This window comes from Achroia grisella, unplaced genomic scaffold (assembly GCF_030625045.1).
Source record: "Achroia grisella isolate CSIRO2021 unplaced genomic scaffold, CSIRO_AGI_Agris_v1 utg511, whole genome shotgun sequence".
NCBI classification, from domain to species: Eukaryota; Metazoa; Arthropoda; class Insecta; order Lepidoptera; family Pyralidae; genus Achroia; species Achroia grisella.
Window position 1 is genome coordinate 3,227,287 of NW_026712905.1, and position 18,648 is coordinate 3,245,934.

At 31.3% G+C, this 18,648-nt stretch overlaps 1 protein-coding gene across 1 annotated transcript in view; it reads right to left on the reverse strand.

Annotated features, from left to right (window-relative positions):
• Positions 1 to 2,059: 2,059 nt before the first annotated feature.
• The window catches only part of LOC131846389 (DE-cadherin), a 251,292-nt gene continuing 234,703 nt past the window's right edge, over positions 2,060 to 18,648 (reverse strand). The window contains exons 16-24 of the mRNA XM_059195665.1: positions 18,060 to 18,257; positions 17,398 to 17,614; positions 16,394 to 16,612; positions 10,409 to 10,633; positions 9,816 to 9,946; positions 5,301 to 5,436; positions 4,752 to 4,952; positions 3,123 to 3,278; positions 2,060 to 2,653 (exon numbers count right to left, since the gene is read on the reverse strand). Coding sequence (XP_059051648.1) covers positions 2,529 to 2,653; positions 3,123 to 3,278; positions 4,752 to 4,952; positions 5,301 to 5,436; positions 9,816 to 9,946; positions 10,409 to 10,633; positions 16,394 to 16,612; positions 17,398 to 17,614; positions 18,060 to 18,257 — 1,608 coding nt within the window. The 3' untranslated portion in view covers positions 2,060 to 2,528. The remainder of the gene's footprint in view (positions 2,654 to 3,122; positions 3,279 to 4,751; positions 4,953 to 5,300; positions 5,437 to 9,815; positions 9,947 to 10,408; positions 10,634 to 16,393; positions 16,613 to 17,397; positions 17,615 to 18,059; positions 18,258 to 18,648) is intronic.

An 18,648-nucleotide genomic window follows, 5' to 3' on the forward strand; every position in this document is an offset into this window, starting at 1 on the left:
AAACATTGTGAAAATATATTTGAAATACCTAACACATACTAGAAATTTTTATAACTATATACCAGAATTATAATGAATTTAGTTTTCGTGACAAATGTGTCGACTTGTGTTCATCCGGAGGCGTTCTTCAGGAGGAAATAATTATTATAAAAAACGACAAAATATTCTTCATTAAATTTTCGTCTGTAGTTATAAAAATGTACAAAAGTTTTAAAAATAACATACTCGAATGTCAATGATATCAAATTCTTCGACAGAAAATTCGGAAAATGTCAACACATTAAAAAAGAACATTCTAGAACATTTCATTCTTAGGTTGATCTACATTATCTACTTACCAATACATGTTTATGATAAATTAGATAAAATGCAGGTTACGTACGTACACATATATTATATTCGTTGATATGCATAATTTTAAGACACCTGGAAACATTATTCTACACACGGCTTAGTCATTCGTCATTTAAAAAACAATCTACATTCACTCAATATGTATCAGAGATTTACATATTTACATACCTGAATTGAAACCTATTTACAGTTATATTATAATCAATTATAACTGCCCACAATAGAACTAACGTACGATAATTCAACGACATTGCTTCTGGGCCACAAATATCATTTTAATAAATAAAATGACAACTATAATACAGTCTTATGCTATCATTCAACGCAATACAATATTACACTAAAATTATAAAATAAAACATTATCATTTTGTTTTATAGTTTTCATAGTAGTTCTCGTTATATGGCACTCATTTAAAAATATCACGTATTGTTATTTCTATTCTTTTATTTTAAAGACAGTAATTTTTTTTATAATAAATCCAATATTTCAACTAAAGTTATAATGTTTAACGTTTTTTTCTATATTCATATTATAAGTGCATACATGTTTGTGTTTACGAGTTTATGTTCAACTAAAATAATTCCTATTTTATTGAAATCAATAAAATATTTTTCATACCTGATAGGAACAGACATGCGTAAATTAAACATACATTACAATTAAAAAACAATTTTATACAATTCCCATACGTACGGAACCTACTACAGTTTCGAGATATTTTTTAATGAGTACCAATAGAGAGAGCTCTAATTTAATAAACTTCATAGCGGTTAACTGGCTTGATCAAGCACGAACATTTTGTCATATGCAAAGACAAAGACCACCCTACTCCATCTCTGTCTAACAAGTCAAAACACACGTGCTTAATAAACCCGTATGAACATCTATAAAGTCTTGAAGACAATATACAACGTGTAACAGAATTAACGCTTAAAAAATGAAATCTAATATTGAGATAACAATTATAAATATAAAATATTTTAGAAAAAAATACGTAATTACTTAAGCAAATATTTTTAGTGAATATGTGTGGTATTTATTGCTAAATGTAAAAAAATATTAAGTGTATATTAAAATACAATGTTATTGGTAATAAGTTTCTCTATTGTTTGAATTCTTAAGACTTGAATGTAATATTTCTTTCTTCAAAATTATATTAATGAACTAATTAATGAATTGTATTAATAACATAGTTGTTATATATTCAAAAAATGATTCTGAACAATTTATAGTAGTTAATTGTGTTACACGTTGTAGTAAGGTACAAATAAAATTATTATAGGCTCAAATAATGGCACTTTAGGTTTTGTTGTCATAAATGCAGGTGTCACTTTGTCGTGCTAATTGTAAATAATAATTTACATTCAAACAATGAATATGTTAGCTTAATAAACATCACAACTTCGGACATGTCCTTACATTATTCACTAACATCACCCATAACAATGTTATAAATAATAACTAATAAAGCTCGCGTATTCAAAAGAAAAAGCTTGTCGATTTATCAAAGCATCAGTCGAAAATTATAGTAAATAATAGACCTATGCATCGTAATGCGTTGGAAGTTTACTATAATTTTCTAAAACAGTTTTGTACCAAATATTAATTCAATTGTTCAATACATGTAGTTCTTAATAAACAATGCATTTTTCTTTTATTTTCAAACGGTTTTTAAATGTTTCAAGCAGTAAACAAAGATTGATATATATATTCCTTTACAATGTGCTTCACCATTTTTATTTGAATATTTTAAGAGAAATATTTCAAACATTAAAAGAAAAATATTATAACATTTTCTGCTCAAAAAAAAAAAAAAATCTTTGAAAAAAAAGGTTGGATACTTTTCAGTACATTAATTTAAACAGTCCAAATGACAAGACTATACTATGGATGTATTTATATCCGATTATCACACAATATAATCAATCGTCATTATACCATCACTTGCAAATTAGAACAATTGTAGTAAAAAATTTAAAGCATAATCCTCTGAGACGGTGGGTTCCATTCGAATCGAGTTACTAAACTCAAACGCGTCGAACTTAGTAATACAACGAAAATGAGGGTTAAGGCATTTCACAGCTTGGTCACCAAGCAACACGGCATTATCGCCCTTACGCAAGAGTCATATAGGGGTTACATTTACGCGGCTACACGAGCCAGGCGTGGCGCTAGCACCATGACTCCTCGTGTGGGGCTCTGTCATCCTCAGCGTCGCCATACATATCCGCCAGTTTGCGGAAACGAGGGCCAAATGTGGACAAATAATTAAATTTCAGGTCTCCGTCGTCCGTACCTAAAAGAGAAGTTAGGGTTAGTTAAAAGGTATCTATCTACATACATACATTGTTGGATTTTATAATATAATAGGTGAGCACCGCGACTTCATTTGTTAAAATTTTCATCCCTTTTCCACCCCCTTGTAGGTTATTTTTAGAGATAGAAAATAACATACGTGTGATATAAACATGTTCAGCTGTTTAGCCATGAAAAGGTAACAAATAAACATACAAACAGGCATATATATTATGGGATTATGGCACTATAGTTTGTACCCAATTGTATTATAGCATATAACACAATTCAAGTATCTTTCATTGTAGAATATTTTTACCAACACTCTATTTTCAGTATCCAATTCTTTAAAAACTTTTATAATATTTATACTGATAACCCCTAGGTATATTTATGTTAAATTTCGGAGTCCATAACAAGTTCATTAACCTCAAAAACTTAACCTTAAATATAGAGTTATTTATACTTACAACTGGCCAACGATGACAGTGAACCGCTGGTGTTGCCATCTCCCTCGTAAGCGTAATGCCGTACGTCGTCGTACGGGTTGATATCGGGATCTCGATCCAGGACGGATTTCTTGTCATCCAGGAAGCCGGATATGTCTGGCGCGGCGGACTTTAGGCCTGAGAAACAATACACGTTACTATTCTCGCATCTTGATATTCATAATATTCATTTATTAGATATAGGAGAAAGTCTACGCAGTCAATAATATTAGGTATATTTTATCAAATTAGGTGGTATTTTGCGGAAATTCATTTTTCTACTTGAATTTATATTATTTTGTTTAATTCCGCTGCAAATAGCGTACTGTATATGTGTACGGAAAGTTTAGTCACCTTTCCGTACCGTTACGATCTTCAAATTCTAATGGTGATCAAATTCCGACCGTCATCATCAGGCATTAAATACGAGTTCGGATATAGTTTGGTTTGGTCGTTGTATTATAGTACTGTTTTATACTACCATTAGTAATATAGTTTATCACGACATTAAAAAAACAGACTATCTATATAGGAGAATGGCATACTATAAATAAGAAAAAATTCTCATTAATCAATCATAATCTTATGGGATTACTGCCATAATAAACATATTTATTATTATTATTTGTTCGATTTTTATAAGTATCCGGAATCGTACATTTTCTTATATTAATTGGTACAAAAAAGTATATTTTTAATATGTGCGTCAATACTTAATATGTGAATAATAATGTTAGTCGAAAATAATGTACTGTTTGATATATATCAAAAATGCTTTGAATAAATAAATTCCAAAACAAGATTATAATTTTCTTACATACAAAAAAACACAGCGTACTGAATTATAATAAATATAAATAAAGGAACTCAAATATTAGACAATGTTTATTTTCGTAACATAAAACGCTTTCCCGATAACATCAAGGAAGGCTGTTAACATTAATATTTTATTGAAATGATAATTGTGGCAACATTATAAAGCACAACAATTCAAAGTTTATAGAGTTTTAATACGTCAGGTAGTGATGTATTTTTTATCAATTCAATTATATCTACGTTGTCAGTTGGAAAACATGGTTTAAAATCAGTGAAAACGAAATGGTAGTTTAATAATCTGATATGGATCACTTTATTAGTGTGTCTGACAGTAAAATATTGCTATTTCCACTATTCTATTGCTGCTATTGATTAGATTAGAATGCCATTTCTGTCCTATTTAAATGGGCATATAGTAAATAATAACCAACAATTACAAATTATATGTTATGAACTATATATACACATATATAAAAATAACCCTGATCATTATACAGCTATTTAGTTCCAATTCCAAGCTAAACAGAGCTTGTGTTATGGTTACTAGATAACTGATAAAAATACTTCTGACAGAAAAAACCAATGAAATATATGAATAAAAATGTTTGCATTATGCGTGGAATCGAAACCGCGACTGTGAAATATAAGCCAATCGGCGTGATATTCCTACTATATATATGTATATGCCTGATTATAAATTTACATATATTATGTACCTGAGTAATCATTCAGTTACATATTATATGTATACTTAATATATTTTACTTAATACTAAATATTTAATATATGAATTACCTCCGCTATATATGAAGGCTGCATCTGCATCAGTCGGTGGCCCATCATACATCTGTCTGAGGACATGAAGGTCGTATCCGGCGTCACCTTCACCGCCTCCTTCATCTTCGTAAGCTATAATGTTCTCTCTTATATCATCAAGTTCCTTCTCCGCCCACGCGATAGCCCTTCGCCGGTGGACAACCATTGCTAGCAGTAGTACTGAAAATAAAATTGTCGATTTAATACTCTTACTAATTTCAATTCTATAGCTACATTATTAAGGTCATAGTTACTAATTTTGCTGATTTAAATTCTATTATTATAAACAATAAGGTAATAATTTCATTGACAATTAAAAAAAACTATAAGTACATAAAATAATTGAATTTATTAAATTGATTTTGTTGATTCCAATTACTACGTATTGTAGGTTCATAAGTGCAACAGAAAAAGCCTCTCCTAATGCATCTCATAACAGTAGTGTTATTCATCTCAAAAGAGAATGTTAATTGATCAATTAAAAAAACTGAATTACCTATAATATCGCACGATAAAATAAATACTTACTAATTAATATTGCAATGCAAACTAATATGGCGACGAGGAAGTTCGTATCGATTCCAAATGTGACCGCCGTATACATACTCCGTTGACAACTAGGGTCAGATTCCTTCTCGAGTGACGGCTGGCCGAGATTGTATACCTGTATACAAAAATATTTTTAACAATATTCAGTTCCACTAAATAAAACCGACCATCATTTAAGACTAAATTAAAAATCGATACCGCAACAACAGTGGTATCCCTCGATTGTTTAGGCAAAAATACGATAAAATGAACATTGCGTTGCTTGGACTAAAAAAACTTTAATCAATTCCCGATTGCAAAAGTGTTTTGTTAAAAATAAAAGTACAGACTAAAATCTATTAATGTTTCAAAATGGCGTTCGTTGCAGAAAACTAATTGAGAATTAAGAGTACCGTGCTTTAGTACACTTAACACCTCCAAAGTACAGTCGAATGTAACTTTTACCTCAACTGTAATTTCATAAACATCGTTGAGAGTTTAAAACATTATTTCCTCGGCTACTTAACTAGTTGTTTTTCATATAATTTGGCTTATTTATTAATGAAATATTTTGATGATGAAAATTTAACTTGTTTTTTTTTTGCATTGTTTTTATATTAACTATCTATGAATGAAGCCCTATACCATAATACTGTATCATTGTTGTATAGGGCTTCACTCCTAGTGTAGTGTAGCTAATAAGAGAGAATGTGTTGTGGTTTGTAAGAGAGATAAAAAATAATTTGAGTTTAATTGAGCAAGTACTCTTTTAAATATATAAGTAGTACAAAAAGTAGTTTCATTATCTAATACTATTATACTTAAGTATGTAGTTATTTAATATTGCTGTTATTGTATGTTATAATTATATATAACGCGTTTGTTTTTTATTGTTGGTATATTGTCATGTATGTATATCTATTTCCACCACCAATTTTCATTTGGGATAAGTTCGCCATTGTACAAATTATTTCTTAAGATCTTTGTAATCTGTTATTTTAAATGTAGTGTAATGTACTGTAGTTACAGTTAAATCGTCATTAATAAGAAGTATAATATACTTGTACATATATACCTAGTAGTTTCTAGTTTAGTTGGTAGCCATGGCCTGATTCGGTTTATCAAAGCGAATGCAACCATATTAGCTATACAGCTAGAATACTCTTCAGTGGAAATGAACGCTCCTAAATGAAATTTACACTCTACTGAAGCTTTCATTACAAAATATATATCGATTTAAATGGATGTCTTTATACAGTAACTTAAAGGATCCTGCAATACGAAATTAAACGATAGCATTACTGATAATGGTCAATTATTTTAAAGATTGCAAGAGAGAAAACAGATTTTTCGTATAAACGGTATTACGTAATGTAATTAGTATTAAAGGTTAATAAATTACGGGTATTTTGATAGTCCGAGAAATTCAGAATTTTGATATTTAATTGAGGACATTACTTGTAAGAATTCAAGTTCTGAGATTTTTCTGTTGTAATTTAAGCTAATTGCCTCTAAGCCACGGATTCGTTGTCGTTGTTTGATCATACTCATTTCACCTGCACATATGATGGTATTTTTTATTTAGAAACGTCCTCTGCAGTATGGGCTTAGGACAGAAGTCTACCTCAGAACATAACCATCTCCTATGTTAGTGGTCGTTCCTTTTAATACATACTCTCTGGATTTTATGTATGCTCATATATTTTGAAGTAGGTATAAAACATCTAAAAATTTTGTATTTTGTCAAGGATCTAAATCTCAAAAACGGTGTAAGTCTTTCCTGATACTTATCTCAGCATATCAAGATACCAACACAACAATGTGTACAATTAATGTATAATTGAAATTATATTATTTTTTTTATATTTGATACTGTTTTTGTTCTTTTGTAGATCATCATCATCATCATCAATATGTGTTATTTTGACAGTTTTATTTTTAGTAATAAACATTTACATTACATAAATCCAAGAGACGAATACAATCGTTAAAGAAGTGTAAGTATTATAATTATTGCCAATTCCATTCTACAATTTGTAAATGTAAAGTAGTTAAATTGTAGATTAAGCGGGTAAAGTAACTACTCCAAGGAAGCTCCCACTTTATTGGAAAACATTCAGTAAATACAGATTAAGCTTGTTACTGCACACATTAACGTTTACCTCACATTCCTGGTAAGTTTATATACTTTCTAAATAATGGTTTTTTAATGAGTAATTCACTAATTAGAAGGATATTGATGTATATTTATAAAATGCTATATATATAATTCCAAACAAAATAAAGGATTCTAAACCATTACATATTCAGAAGGTTAGAGACCTTCATTGAAAAGGTAATAAGTTATCCGTAATGGAAATCAATAATGAATCCTACCAGCATTCAAGGTTGATCTCTATAAGCAGAATATGAAAACCTTTACTTATATTTTGGCTGAAGGAAAATATTATGAATGGCATTTGTCCTATTGAATTCTATATGAAATCTATTTATATAATTCATCAACAAAACAGGGCTCATATTATTGAATATTATTTAAGAATACTATATAAATAATACATTAGCGTCCTTTGTGGATATTGTACTGAATATACTATAAGTGAAAACAAAGTAGGTACTTGACTATGGCTAAAAATATTTTTAATCGTTATTAGCTGTACCCATGACTATGCCCTCGTGGATATAACTTTTTGTTATTAAAATAAAGACTTTTTTAACGTATTTTCTAAAATAATAAAGCTATCTGCGAATGAAATTCCCATAAAAATCAGTCCAAGCGTTTCAGCGATTAGCTAAAACAAAACAGAGAACAGGTAGGGTGATAATTTTTTTTTCATATAATTACTGTATATACTTCTATAGAAGACAGAAGATAAAGATAGAAGTTTATAATAGACATTTCAATTTTATTTATTTGAAACGACATGTAAAATGCCAGAGGTTTTCACCAGATGGAGACGTGCTGTAAAGTCATATGCGTGGGATACCACTATCATCCATTTTAACCGCAAACCACAAAGCTGCTTGGAGATGAGATATGGCAATGAAATTACATGGTAAGACATATTACTAATATGTCAGTTCTCTGGAATGGCAATACATAATGGGTATTATGGATATGGGCATAGAATGTTGCCATGCTCGTCAAGTTTTATAAGCGACTGTTGCCACTTACCACCGGGTGCACCGTCAGCTTGTTTGACTTTCCAGTTACATAAAAAATGTGCTAGCTCAATATTATGTGTTTTCTTCGCCACAGTGGCGGCTTATTTTTGTCAAAATGTGAAACTGCTAAAAATCACTTACGGATTGTTAGAACTTCACAGACAATAATTTGTATTCATTAAATATCTATGTTTGTAACTTTACTGTAGAATTCTGTTAAAATACACAAATAAATACGTAAATTGAAATTGAATATGTACAAAGGCGGACTTTATTCCCGACTTCTAATAACACCGCCTTACTTCCGACTTTAAAAGGGCTCTTGCGCTGAAGACATAATAATACCGTACTAGTTCATTTCTACCAACGGATCATACGACACAATCTATTGTGATTTGTACAAAGTGGCACCATTAAACATTCTAAAAAGGTTTTTTTTTAATGCAACATGAAGAGATTATGGTAGATGCAAATAAACGTAAAGTGTACTTTTTTAGCCAGGGAAATTCACACAGTGCCGTCTAGTCCAAAACTAAGCACAATTCGACTTTTTTACAGTTATTCGTTTCAGTTTGATAGGTCCAGCCTCGGTATTGGATACGGGCGACCAGACGCCTCGAAGTATTGGGAAAAAAGATATTATTTAGAAAAAGAGAGAGAGAGTTAGAGAGTACTGAATAACTTATAGAAAGACTTAAATATGTCTTTTTTATAATACATACATGATATAATAATCACTCACCAAACCGAATGATTATACATGGATACATGTTTATATTGTACTGAAAATTAGCTTAACTTGGCGTTAGCCTAATGCTATAATAGTCTATCGCGAAAAAACTAGGACAGAAAAGTAGCTTAACTTGGCGTTAGCCTAAGGTAGGTAGATATTTTATTCGAAGCTATTATGACTACTTTATGAAAACCGAATATAGATAACATATTATTATCTACCAAGGAAAGGGGATTGTTAGTAATGTGAACTGTTGAACTCATTGCTAGCAATGTACCATGGGAGGTAGACATCCACGCCATTCATTCCCCCTTGGAAATGTCATGACAAATACTTGGTGAAATTGTCATGATTAACTGACCTAAAATGCTGTTCATCTTACTGTCCTTCACTGGTGCTCCACTAACGTGGAGTTAGAGAGTATGAAGTACACCATTCCATTATGACTAATTAAAAAAAATATCATCTGCCTTACATTTTAAATACCTTCTAAATAATTCTAAATTAGATAGAACTTGATATGTTCATTTACAATAAGCGATGGTCTATAAAATCTAAATAAGATCAAAGAAATTCTTAAACATTATTCATTGAAAAGGTATGAAAATAATACTTACAATATCGTTGTAGGTGAAATTGCTGATGCAGCCCATGAAAGGTTGACTCGTAGGCATATACTTCCATGCAAAAGATCGCGCTACATCCTGCAGATCGATACTTGAACCGCCGAGTTGTAGAGGTCCGTTTACTGTGTAGATAAATAGAAATAATATTATCTGTATGTGTATTTGTCACCTAACTAAACTGTTGCATTGCTTTGAATGAAATTTTATGTGTACATTTTGAGATGATTTCATACTGTGTAAGGGTATGTAGGACGTAGTGTGTCAAGTCCGCTAGCAATAAGTAATGAAGAAAAGCTCTAGAAATTAACAGTGAGCATTATATCATGTCTCTAGTTGTAACAGCAGAAACTTGTGTGTGTGAACACGAAATAAAATTGCCCAGAAATTTAAATTTTTATTTTGTATTTGCTATTTTCTTAAAAATAAGAAAAAAAGTTTTATGCTGTTGTAATATTTCAGTTGAATATTTATCAACTGCTAACAAAACACACCAGATTTGTACGTATAAATAAAAGAAGTTTTGCTTCTCCTTTGCTCTGGTAATGCTGGACGCAGTCAATATATTATATACAAAAGATACTAACCATTCAAAATTTGCTTCGGACCAGTTGGAGCAGCCAAGCTCATGCACGTGGACAGCTTGCATCGATCAACGAACATTTCTATGGAGCTTCTCATGAGGACAATCTCGATGAGATGGGGTTTACCGTCAGCGACGCGTACCACACTGTTGTTGAGACGGGTGGTACCAGAACCATAGTTAACGAGAAGTACTGGATATCCTTCCACCAGTTCCAGCGACATGAAGTCTGCGAACAAATTAGATAATTAGTAGTAATAATTATAGAATAATAACCCAACGACACAACAAAAAAATGCTTAAACTCAGTTACCTAGGTTTTTTCTTTATTTTTTAATTTGTGATTGATACTTAAAAATAAGGAAAAGGTGTTGTGCCTTTGTAATATTTCAGTTGAATATTATTAATTACCTAATACACGATTAATATTCATAACAACCCTGGACAATACCCAAAGCAGTATTTGTTTTCCGACAAAAAAGATTTTGATTTTGATTTTGATGACAAAATAGATTTAGAATCGCCAACAGACATATACACAAAACCATTAGAGGTGGTTATTTGCTCCATTATGCTTACTGATTAATTATTGCACTTAAAAGACTTAAATCTCATCGATTTTAATAAAAACTCTTCGGTGCTAATATATATAACTAATATACATTGATGAAATAGGCACAGTTAATATTTAACGATAAAACCACATCGTCTATTACGAAGTATGCCCAAAGTTACAACAGCACGCCTTATTTGAATAATATACAATTATGTGATTATTATTTTCCCCCAGTTTTTCCAAGAAATCCCTTCTTGTTTGTATATAATTAATATTCGTCAACAACCGTCGCACGATATTTTACTTTTCTTGAAACATATTTCTATATTGAAGTTTTGTTTTTCCATTGCCTACCTGTCGGTTACACGAATAGAAATAATTACAACATTGTCTTACTGAAATGCTACCCTTAAGTTCTTTACACAGTGTAATAACACATATTTAAAAAATATATCAATATATGAATAGTTTGATTTTATTTTGTTTGAATATCAGTTTGATTAATTGTCGACGTTAAAAGGCCGTAGAGACAGGTATCAATAGAATTGAATGAAAAAAATTAGAATGTCAAATTTGATAAAAAATTAAACATTAAATTGTTACTAGTTTCACTTAACAATTTTATTTATAAAAGGTAGTGTATGCTCTATTCAAGCCCAAATATTTATTTACGTGTTCGTACATGCTATATATCATAATATTGTTTACATCGTTAATGCGTAATAAACAAACTCAGTTTCACACAATTGATACTTTTACTATTTACCTGTGTATGCATACACAATAGCTTACACTATTTATGTATATAAATTATTTAAAAAAAAAAGCAGATGAAATAGGGGGTAACAGCTAGTTAGACAACTAGCTGGTGATGACTTAGCTACAGGTGATGATTTTATAAAAAAAACTAGCTGACCCAGCGTTGTTTGCTATATAAATTAAAATCGCTATTAAAAATAGGGGTTGATGGTAGAACCCTAATTTTTCGGGTTGTATGTATTTTTAATCGAATCGTAAGATATTAAAAAAAAATTAAAAGGAATGGGTCACACTTATCATTGAGAGGTGATGAAAAATAGATCTTGCCCCATTCTCAGACTCACACAAGATTTTATAAAAATTGGTAAAGCCGTTTCGGATGAGTTTGATAAACAAACACAACGACATGAGATTTATATATATATTAGAAGTCATCTGTACAATTGTTACTCTTATGAAAAAAGTGAATATAAAAAATATAATATTGACATAACAGTCATGATAGCGTGTCTTCGGCATCGCGTCACGTCGCTACACCGTAGCACTGAGGTTACCTATCACGCGAGCGGTCCCTCAATAAATCATAACCCGCTACACGCTTGTCAGTCATTATGTGATCATTAAAAAATCATTACAGGCGCAACATTTGAAAACGACGTAATATTACAATGTGACGGGCGGCTGGTACATCGGATAACGGCCGAGTGAAAGTCGCTACTCGAGCACGCTACTATATAATGGCAACACTAGTTAGTTTATACGCGGTGGTGCCACAATGGAAAATTAGTATAAATAAATTTTAATAATTAGGAAATATAGTTTTAATAGAAAAATAAGGTTGAATTTTTAAATATTAGCTTAACGTCTTCGTTGATCAGTGGATTAGCACACCGTCTAATTTCCAATGGTCGCAGAGTATATTCTTGCACGATACAAAGTTTTGTATTCATGAGTATGATTCTTTGTCTTCTATTACTGGTTTTTTTTTGTATATAACTATTTACTGTATATATATATTAACAGCAATAATAAAACATCTGCGTAGTTTGGAACTAGATACATTTGGGACATAATTCTTCTGCAACTTGCTGCATTTCACTATGAATAGTGAAATTACAAGGTTCGGTTACATAACTTACTCATTCTTAAATCCTGAGACTTGTAGGAGGAGCCATCAGTTTGTTTGTCATTCCAATTTTATAAAACTTTACTTATACTTACTTTTTTTACAATATATTACAGTTACTACTATATAAAAACAAAAACTGTTTCTCATAAGTATCTTGTACTGTATACTTCATATGAATAAATATTCTTTTGATTATAATGTCCATAGGCTACGGTAACCATTTGCCATCAGATGTGCCGTATGCTTGTTTGCAACCATTATGCTGAAGTCATTGAAAATATACAACATTCATTCCGCGGCCATTGTGAATTCGGCACGGAAATCATTATTCAAGTTGTTACGCCAATCTGCCCTGACATGTTCATTGTTGCTGGCAACATTGTTAGGTTTGAAGTCGAATTCTTGTTAGTACCACAGTTAATGAACATAGTTGAGTAATGATCGAATTTTATATGTTACTCGCATGTAGTATAACTAAAAACACTAAGTACCAACGTATTTTTGGGAATTTTTTACTTTTGCATAACAAAAAATTTAAAGTTTATTAGAATTACGTTGATAAATAACAGCTAGATATCATGACAGCTGTGATCCGTAACTTCATCTGACATAAAAGATACCCTATATTCTAGTGCTGCAATTAATCCAAATATAAAATTAAATTAAGATCCACATAGTTCTGTCTATTTAATTATTAAATAGACTGACCGACGCATAATAAAATTTACAGTATTAGTATGAATACTAAAAACACTACTTTCATAGGATTTAATTCTTAAATCATATAGTTTTTTTAGAAGCCATGTACATCTAAATACTTTTTAATCTTACAGACATGGAATAATTATAAAAAATACCTAACAATAAAACTAGGTAAGAAACTACTTGAGTAGTTAGTAATGTGACACACCACTTAGTAAAATTGGCAATTTGGCAAGAAATATTTGTTCTCTTAAGAAAAATATACGGGGAAACGAAGAAACTAGCCCGTCTGTATCAATTGCCATTAAACTATTATTCACTAAAAGATATTTCACTAAGTTTTTCATCGTATTTTTATGTTGTGTGCTTGGCAAGTTCTCTTTCGAATTTAACATTCTCAGTAATAACATAGAAGTGATTTCTATTTGTACGTGCACGAGTTGTGGCGCATAATATATGTATGTATGGCTGCATTTATTTGACAAATTAGTTTAATTTCGTTATGTTTATATCAAAGTAAATGTTTGATAAATCCTAACGAAGTTGTTCAAAAAGAAGTGCACTACACACGTGCTAAGTCGAGGTGAGTAGTTACTAATAAATAAAAGCCATAATAGTCTAACAATATTCTTGAGAATTTTAATACACTCTATAATTTTCATGCAGCACATGTCTTTCACGGTGTATATGAAATTCCGCTTTCACCATATGCAGCATATGGCGCAAACGACTTTGCGGTGTACCTGATGTATGGCATTATTGCTCTTAAACACCTGCAACACCCGAGGAATTGCAGGTATTTTTGGGAAGAATATGCCCTATATAGAGGAATCTAGGAATGTATATAACATAGAATAATATTAAAGGTCAGTATCGTATCAAATCGAAAATACCAATGCCGACAGCAGATTCCACAATGTGGTTGGCCGGAGAAAAATTACTAGACGGTTGTGATTTTCATCATGTAATAGATTTGAGCATTTGATGCAAATTGGTAACTGACAAGATATGAACCTCGCCCAAAAGTATGCCATGTATTATTTGAAGATATCTTAACTAACTAACGCCACTAAGTGGCGTTACCACTTTTGCCAAGCAGAAGAAAAAACGTGGTTTTACAAGGGCTACAACCACATCATATGTGGTTGTAGTCCTCTCATTAACGAAATATCTCCTTTGGAAAGTATACACTCCTAAGGAGATAAAAACCATCGCTTCTAAGAATATCCTTCTATTCTTGTCCCTCACGGGTCTAGCTAGCGAATTTTAAATAAGGGCGAGAACAATAGATCTGTACAGGTCGCAGTGTTACAGGTCTTTGCACCAGACAGTAGCCCAAACCCCCAAAAAAAACATATATCCAGTAATTTCACTACATTCACATTTTTCAAACTAGCAAAAATACATGGACCGATATCCAATATTTGTCGATTTCATCCAGAATAAAAGCTACGTATTATTTCTGTCATTTGGACGTATTTTTTTCTGACTTCCCGTTTCCTTCCTTTCGATGATGCATGAATGCAGATAAAAAATATCTCTTTTATGTTACTAGCGAAACTTCTAAGATTAGTTGGAAGTTCTGAACAGCCCTTGTAACCACTGTTCTGAGCAAATATAAATATTACAACAAGTTATTTGACACTTATATAAACTTTACCAAACTTTGGGCCTAATAGTAGACCATGTGCTCAGTGTATAAGAATACTCTTTTGGTATATGTATATACGCAAATAAAAATCTACTGTCATGATGTTTGTCCGGAACTAACTCTGAAAGTATTAAACGGGTTTTATGACTTTTATACATTGTGATTTAGTCAACATAAAAGATAATATAGTTTTATATTGATAAATGCCTTTTAATATTATAATTTTAAAATTAATTAGGCGAAAAACAACTGTGTTAGACAGAATCAGTTTAGAGTGTATATGTGAGAGGTTATAGAAGAAAATACATACATATAAATATAAAAAAAAAAACACGGTACTTATAAAAACTTCTGCATGTTTATTCGTTTAAAAAATGTAATTGGAGAATAAACGGAAACAGCGATTTGTTTTATATTATTTGTTATACACAAGTAAGTCCTACACGGCAAAAAAGTAATAGGCTACTGAATGAATGAATATCTGAACTGAAATGAATGAATGAATGAACGGTTACGTAGTTTTCTATGTAAACAAATAGTCCGTACATAGATGATTCATGATAAACTACGACGAATTGTTTAATAAGCAAATATTAATCTTAGGTGTGATATATAAAACAGGAGAAACACATAGATCTTTCTTTTATATAGAGACAAGATATCTATGATTAATTAGGGTCTAGTCCACGTTTCTTCATTAATCAAAGAGAATAATTAAACAGGAACATAGACATATCTAAATATTTTGTTTGGATTATATGTTCATAATTAAGACATAACATAAACGCTGAATGGGTAATCTACTTAGTTGTTTATATTAGTATGCCGCACTAATATGGTAACCGAATAGTCAATTAGAAAATAGATATAATAGCCACTTAAGAAACTATGTTACCCATCAACTTGTGATTATTGAATTTTATTCATATTTCAAATATTTTCGAATTTTTCATGTTCCGTGTCACTCTTCTAAGAATAGAATAGAATAGAATATAGTGTTCAATTTTAATTATTGTTTTGTACTGTTTCTTATTTCCTACTCATAAACTCTTATATGACTCTCATATATTTATTTGTACAGAAAATCTATTACAAATCTTATGTTAAAATCAACAGTAATATAATCTACACTTACATAAATATTACTTAATGGGGCACGAAGTGCGTAATATAAAAAGAAAAATACACTAACCTTGTATTTCCAAAAGTGGGTTATATTTAAGAGGTCCCAGGTAGAAGATCAGACTGTTTACGGAGTGTGCAGTCACAGTAAGTGTCACGCGTCCCTCGTGGCATGCAGGTGGGGAAGGGTACATAGCCCACCCAGCACCATGGAACCCAATCGAGGTCTCCTCACAATGAGGCCCGGTTAAGCCTTCCCGACACTCGCACTGATTAGCCACTGGTGTTCCTGAAAATATACGCAATTTTAATTATACTGGTATTTCAATATTTTTAAGCAACAAATATGATATCTAATTATATGACTAGGGGGAGGGGATTATTAATAATGTGGACTGATGATCCCATTGCTAGCAATGTATAGAGACAGGTTGACGTCCACGCGGTTCCCACTGGAAATTGTCATGATAAATTCCTGGTGAATTTATCACGATTGGCTAACTGACCTTATGTTCATCTTATCATCTATTAAAAAATTAAACGACTAGATGTCGCTATTTGGTAATAACAGTTTTTAGTCAATTTTGTACCTATTAATTTCCATAAAGAACAGTATGAATAATTTGCTACTGTCTTGTATGAGTTTTAATATTAATAGACCTAGGAAGGATGTAATGTCGATAAATTGAAAACCAAATGGAACGGAAAGACTGAAATATAAATAGACGAAGTCATAGATGAGTATACAAACCTAATTTAATAAAAACGTCAAACGTCTAATATACCTACATATTTATTTAAAATGTCAGTTCTACTCAATTGAATCTGTATACAGAACTGGATGGTAGGGTAGGTACTCGTAAAAATTATAATACAAAAAATTCACGATCATAGGCGGCTAAAATGAATAAATGATTTTTGATTTATTTTATATAGAACACTTTCTCTTTGAAACCATTATATTCTTAATTTGGAACTAAAGTGCTAAAACACGCGGTTACAATATTTGTAATATTTTTACGTTGAGTTTATAATGAATAAGCAGGTGGTAGCCAGTGCATTGTAGTTACTCACCTCCATTCAAACAAACGAGTGTATCCACCCATTCACAAGTACATTCGGTTTCGATTGTCGCCGACACGCCCACGAAGCTCGTTGTATTTGTGTAAACAGACTGCGGTACATTATTTTTGACAAGGATATTTCTACACGATTCTTCACATTGCACTTTCTCTATGAGACATTCGTCGATCTTCACCATGTAAATTTTGGCTTGCAGCTCGTCTTCCAGCTATAAGGAAGAATAACACTAAATGTAAAATTGTTTTTTTTAACTGTTAGCTCAAATTGGCCACCGTCTTTAATTCATACAACGCCATCTAGTCTCAAGCTAAGCTGAGCTTATATTATGGGTTCTAGATGCTTGTAACAGCGTTACAAAAAGAATGTATCGGGCTTACAAATACATAATCATGGAAAATACCACTTTAGATAACCGGAGTTTTTTATACTTCTTTCTTTTTATTATTATTATTATTATTATTATTATTATCTTACACGTATATACATGTTTACAGATTTTTTTTGTACTCGTAATATTTGGATAGGAATAAAGATTTTGTAAGGTGTTCAATATTTTATTTTTAACTTTTAAAATATATTTTCAACATGTATATCATGTAGATATATTGTTGAACATGGACAAGATCGGAAATTGCTTATGGACATATAAATACCTTTTCTTGTATGCCAATGACCATGCTGTCAAGTTTCTCCGCTGGATAGTAAGGCGACCCGTGCGCAGAGAATCGCACGTCTAAGAATACGTCCTGCACGATTTGCTTTTTCCAAACGGTGAAAATATCTACGTTGTCCATAGAGGTATTGTATAGTTGAGCCAGTCGTCTGTGTAATTTTTCCTTTTTACTCGTTCCCTAAAATAAAGAGATATCGATTATAAAATTAACTATTATTTTATTCTCTAATGTAACTGAACCGGCATTTAAGCTGACGGTCAGATCTTATCAGGTCAGATATTTTGAGTTTGATTTGAAGAGTATTACATACGACTGTGGATGGTTATAAGGGCAGAGGAAGGCGGAAAAAGAGATGGATAGACCATGTGAAAGTTGATATGGCAAGAAAGGAAGTACGTAAAGAGATGACTGCGAACAGAAACGAAAGGAATAGAAAAACATATTACGCCCACTCGGATAATTTGGAAGAAGCAGATGATGATGATGATGATGATGATGATATAGCTATTATGCTTTCATGTTTTATACTTGGTACCTTTCCGTGTATATGGGAAGGAACATCTGGAAT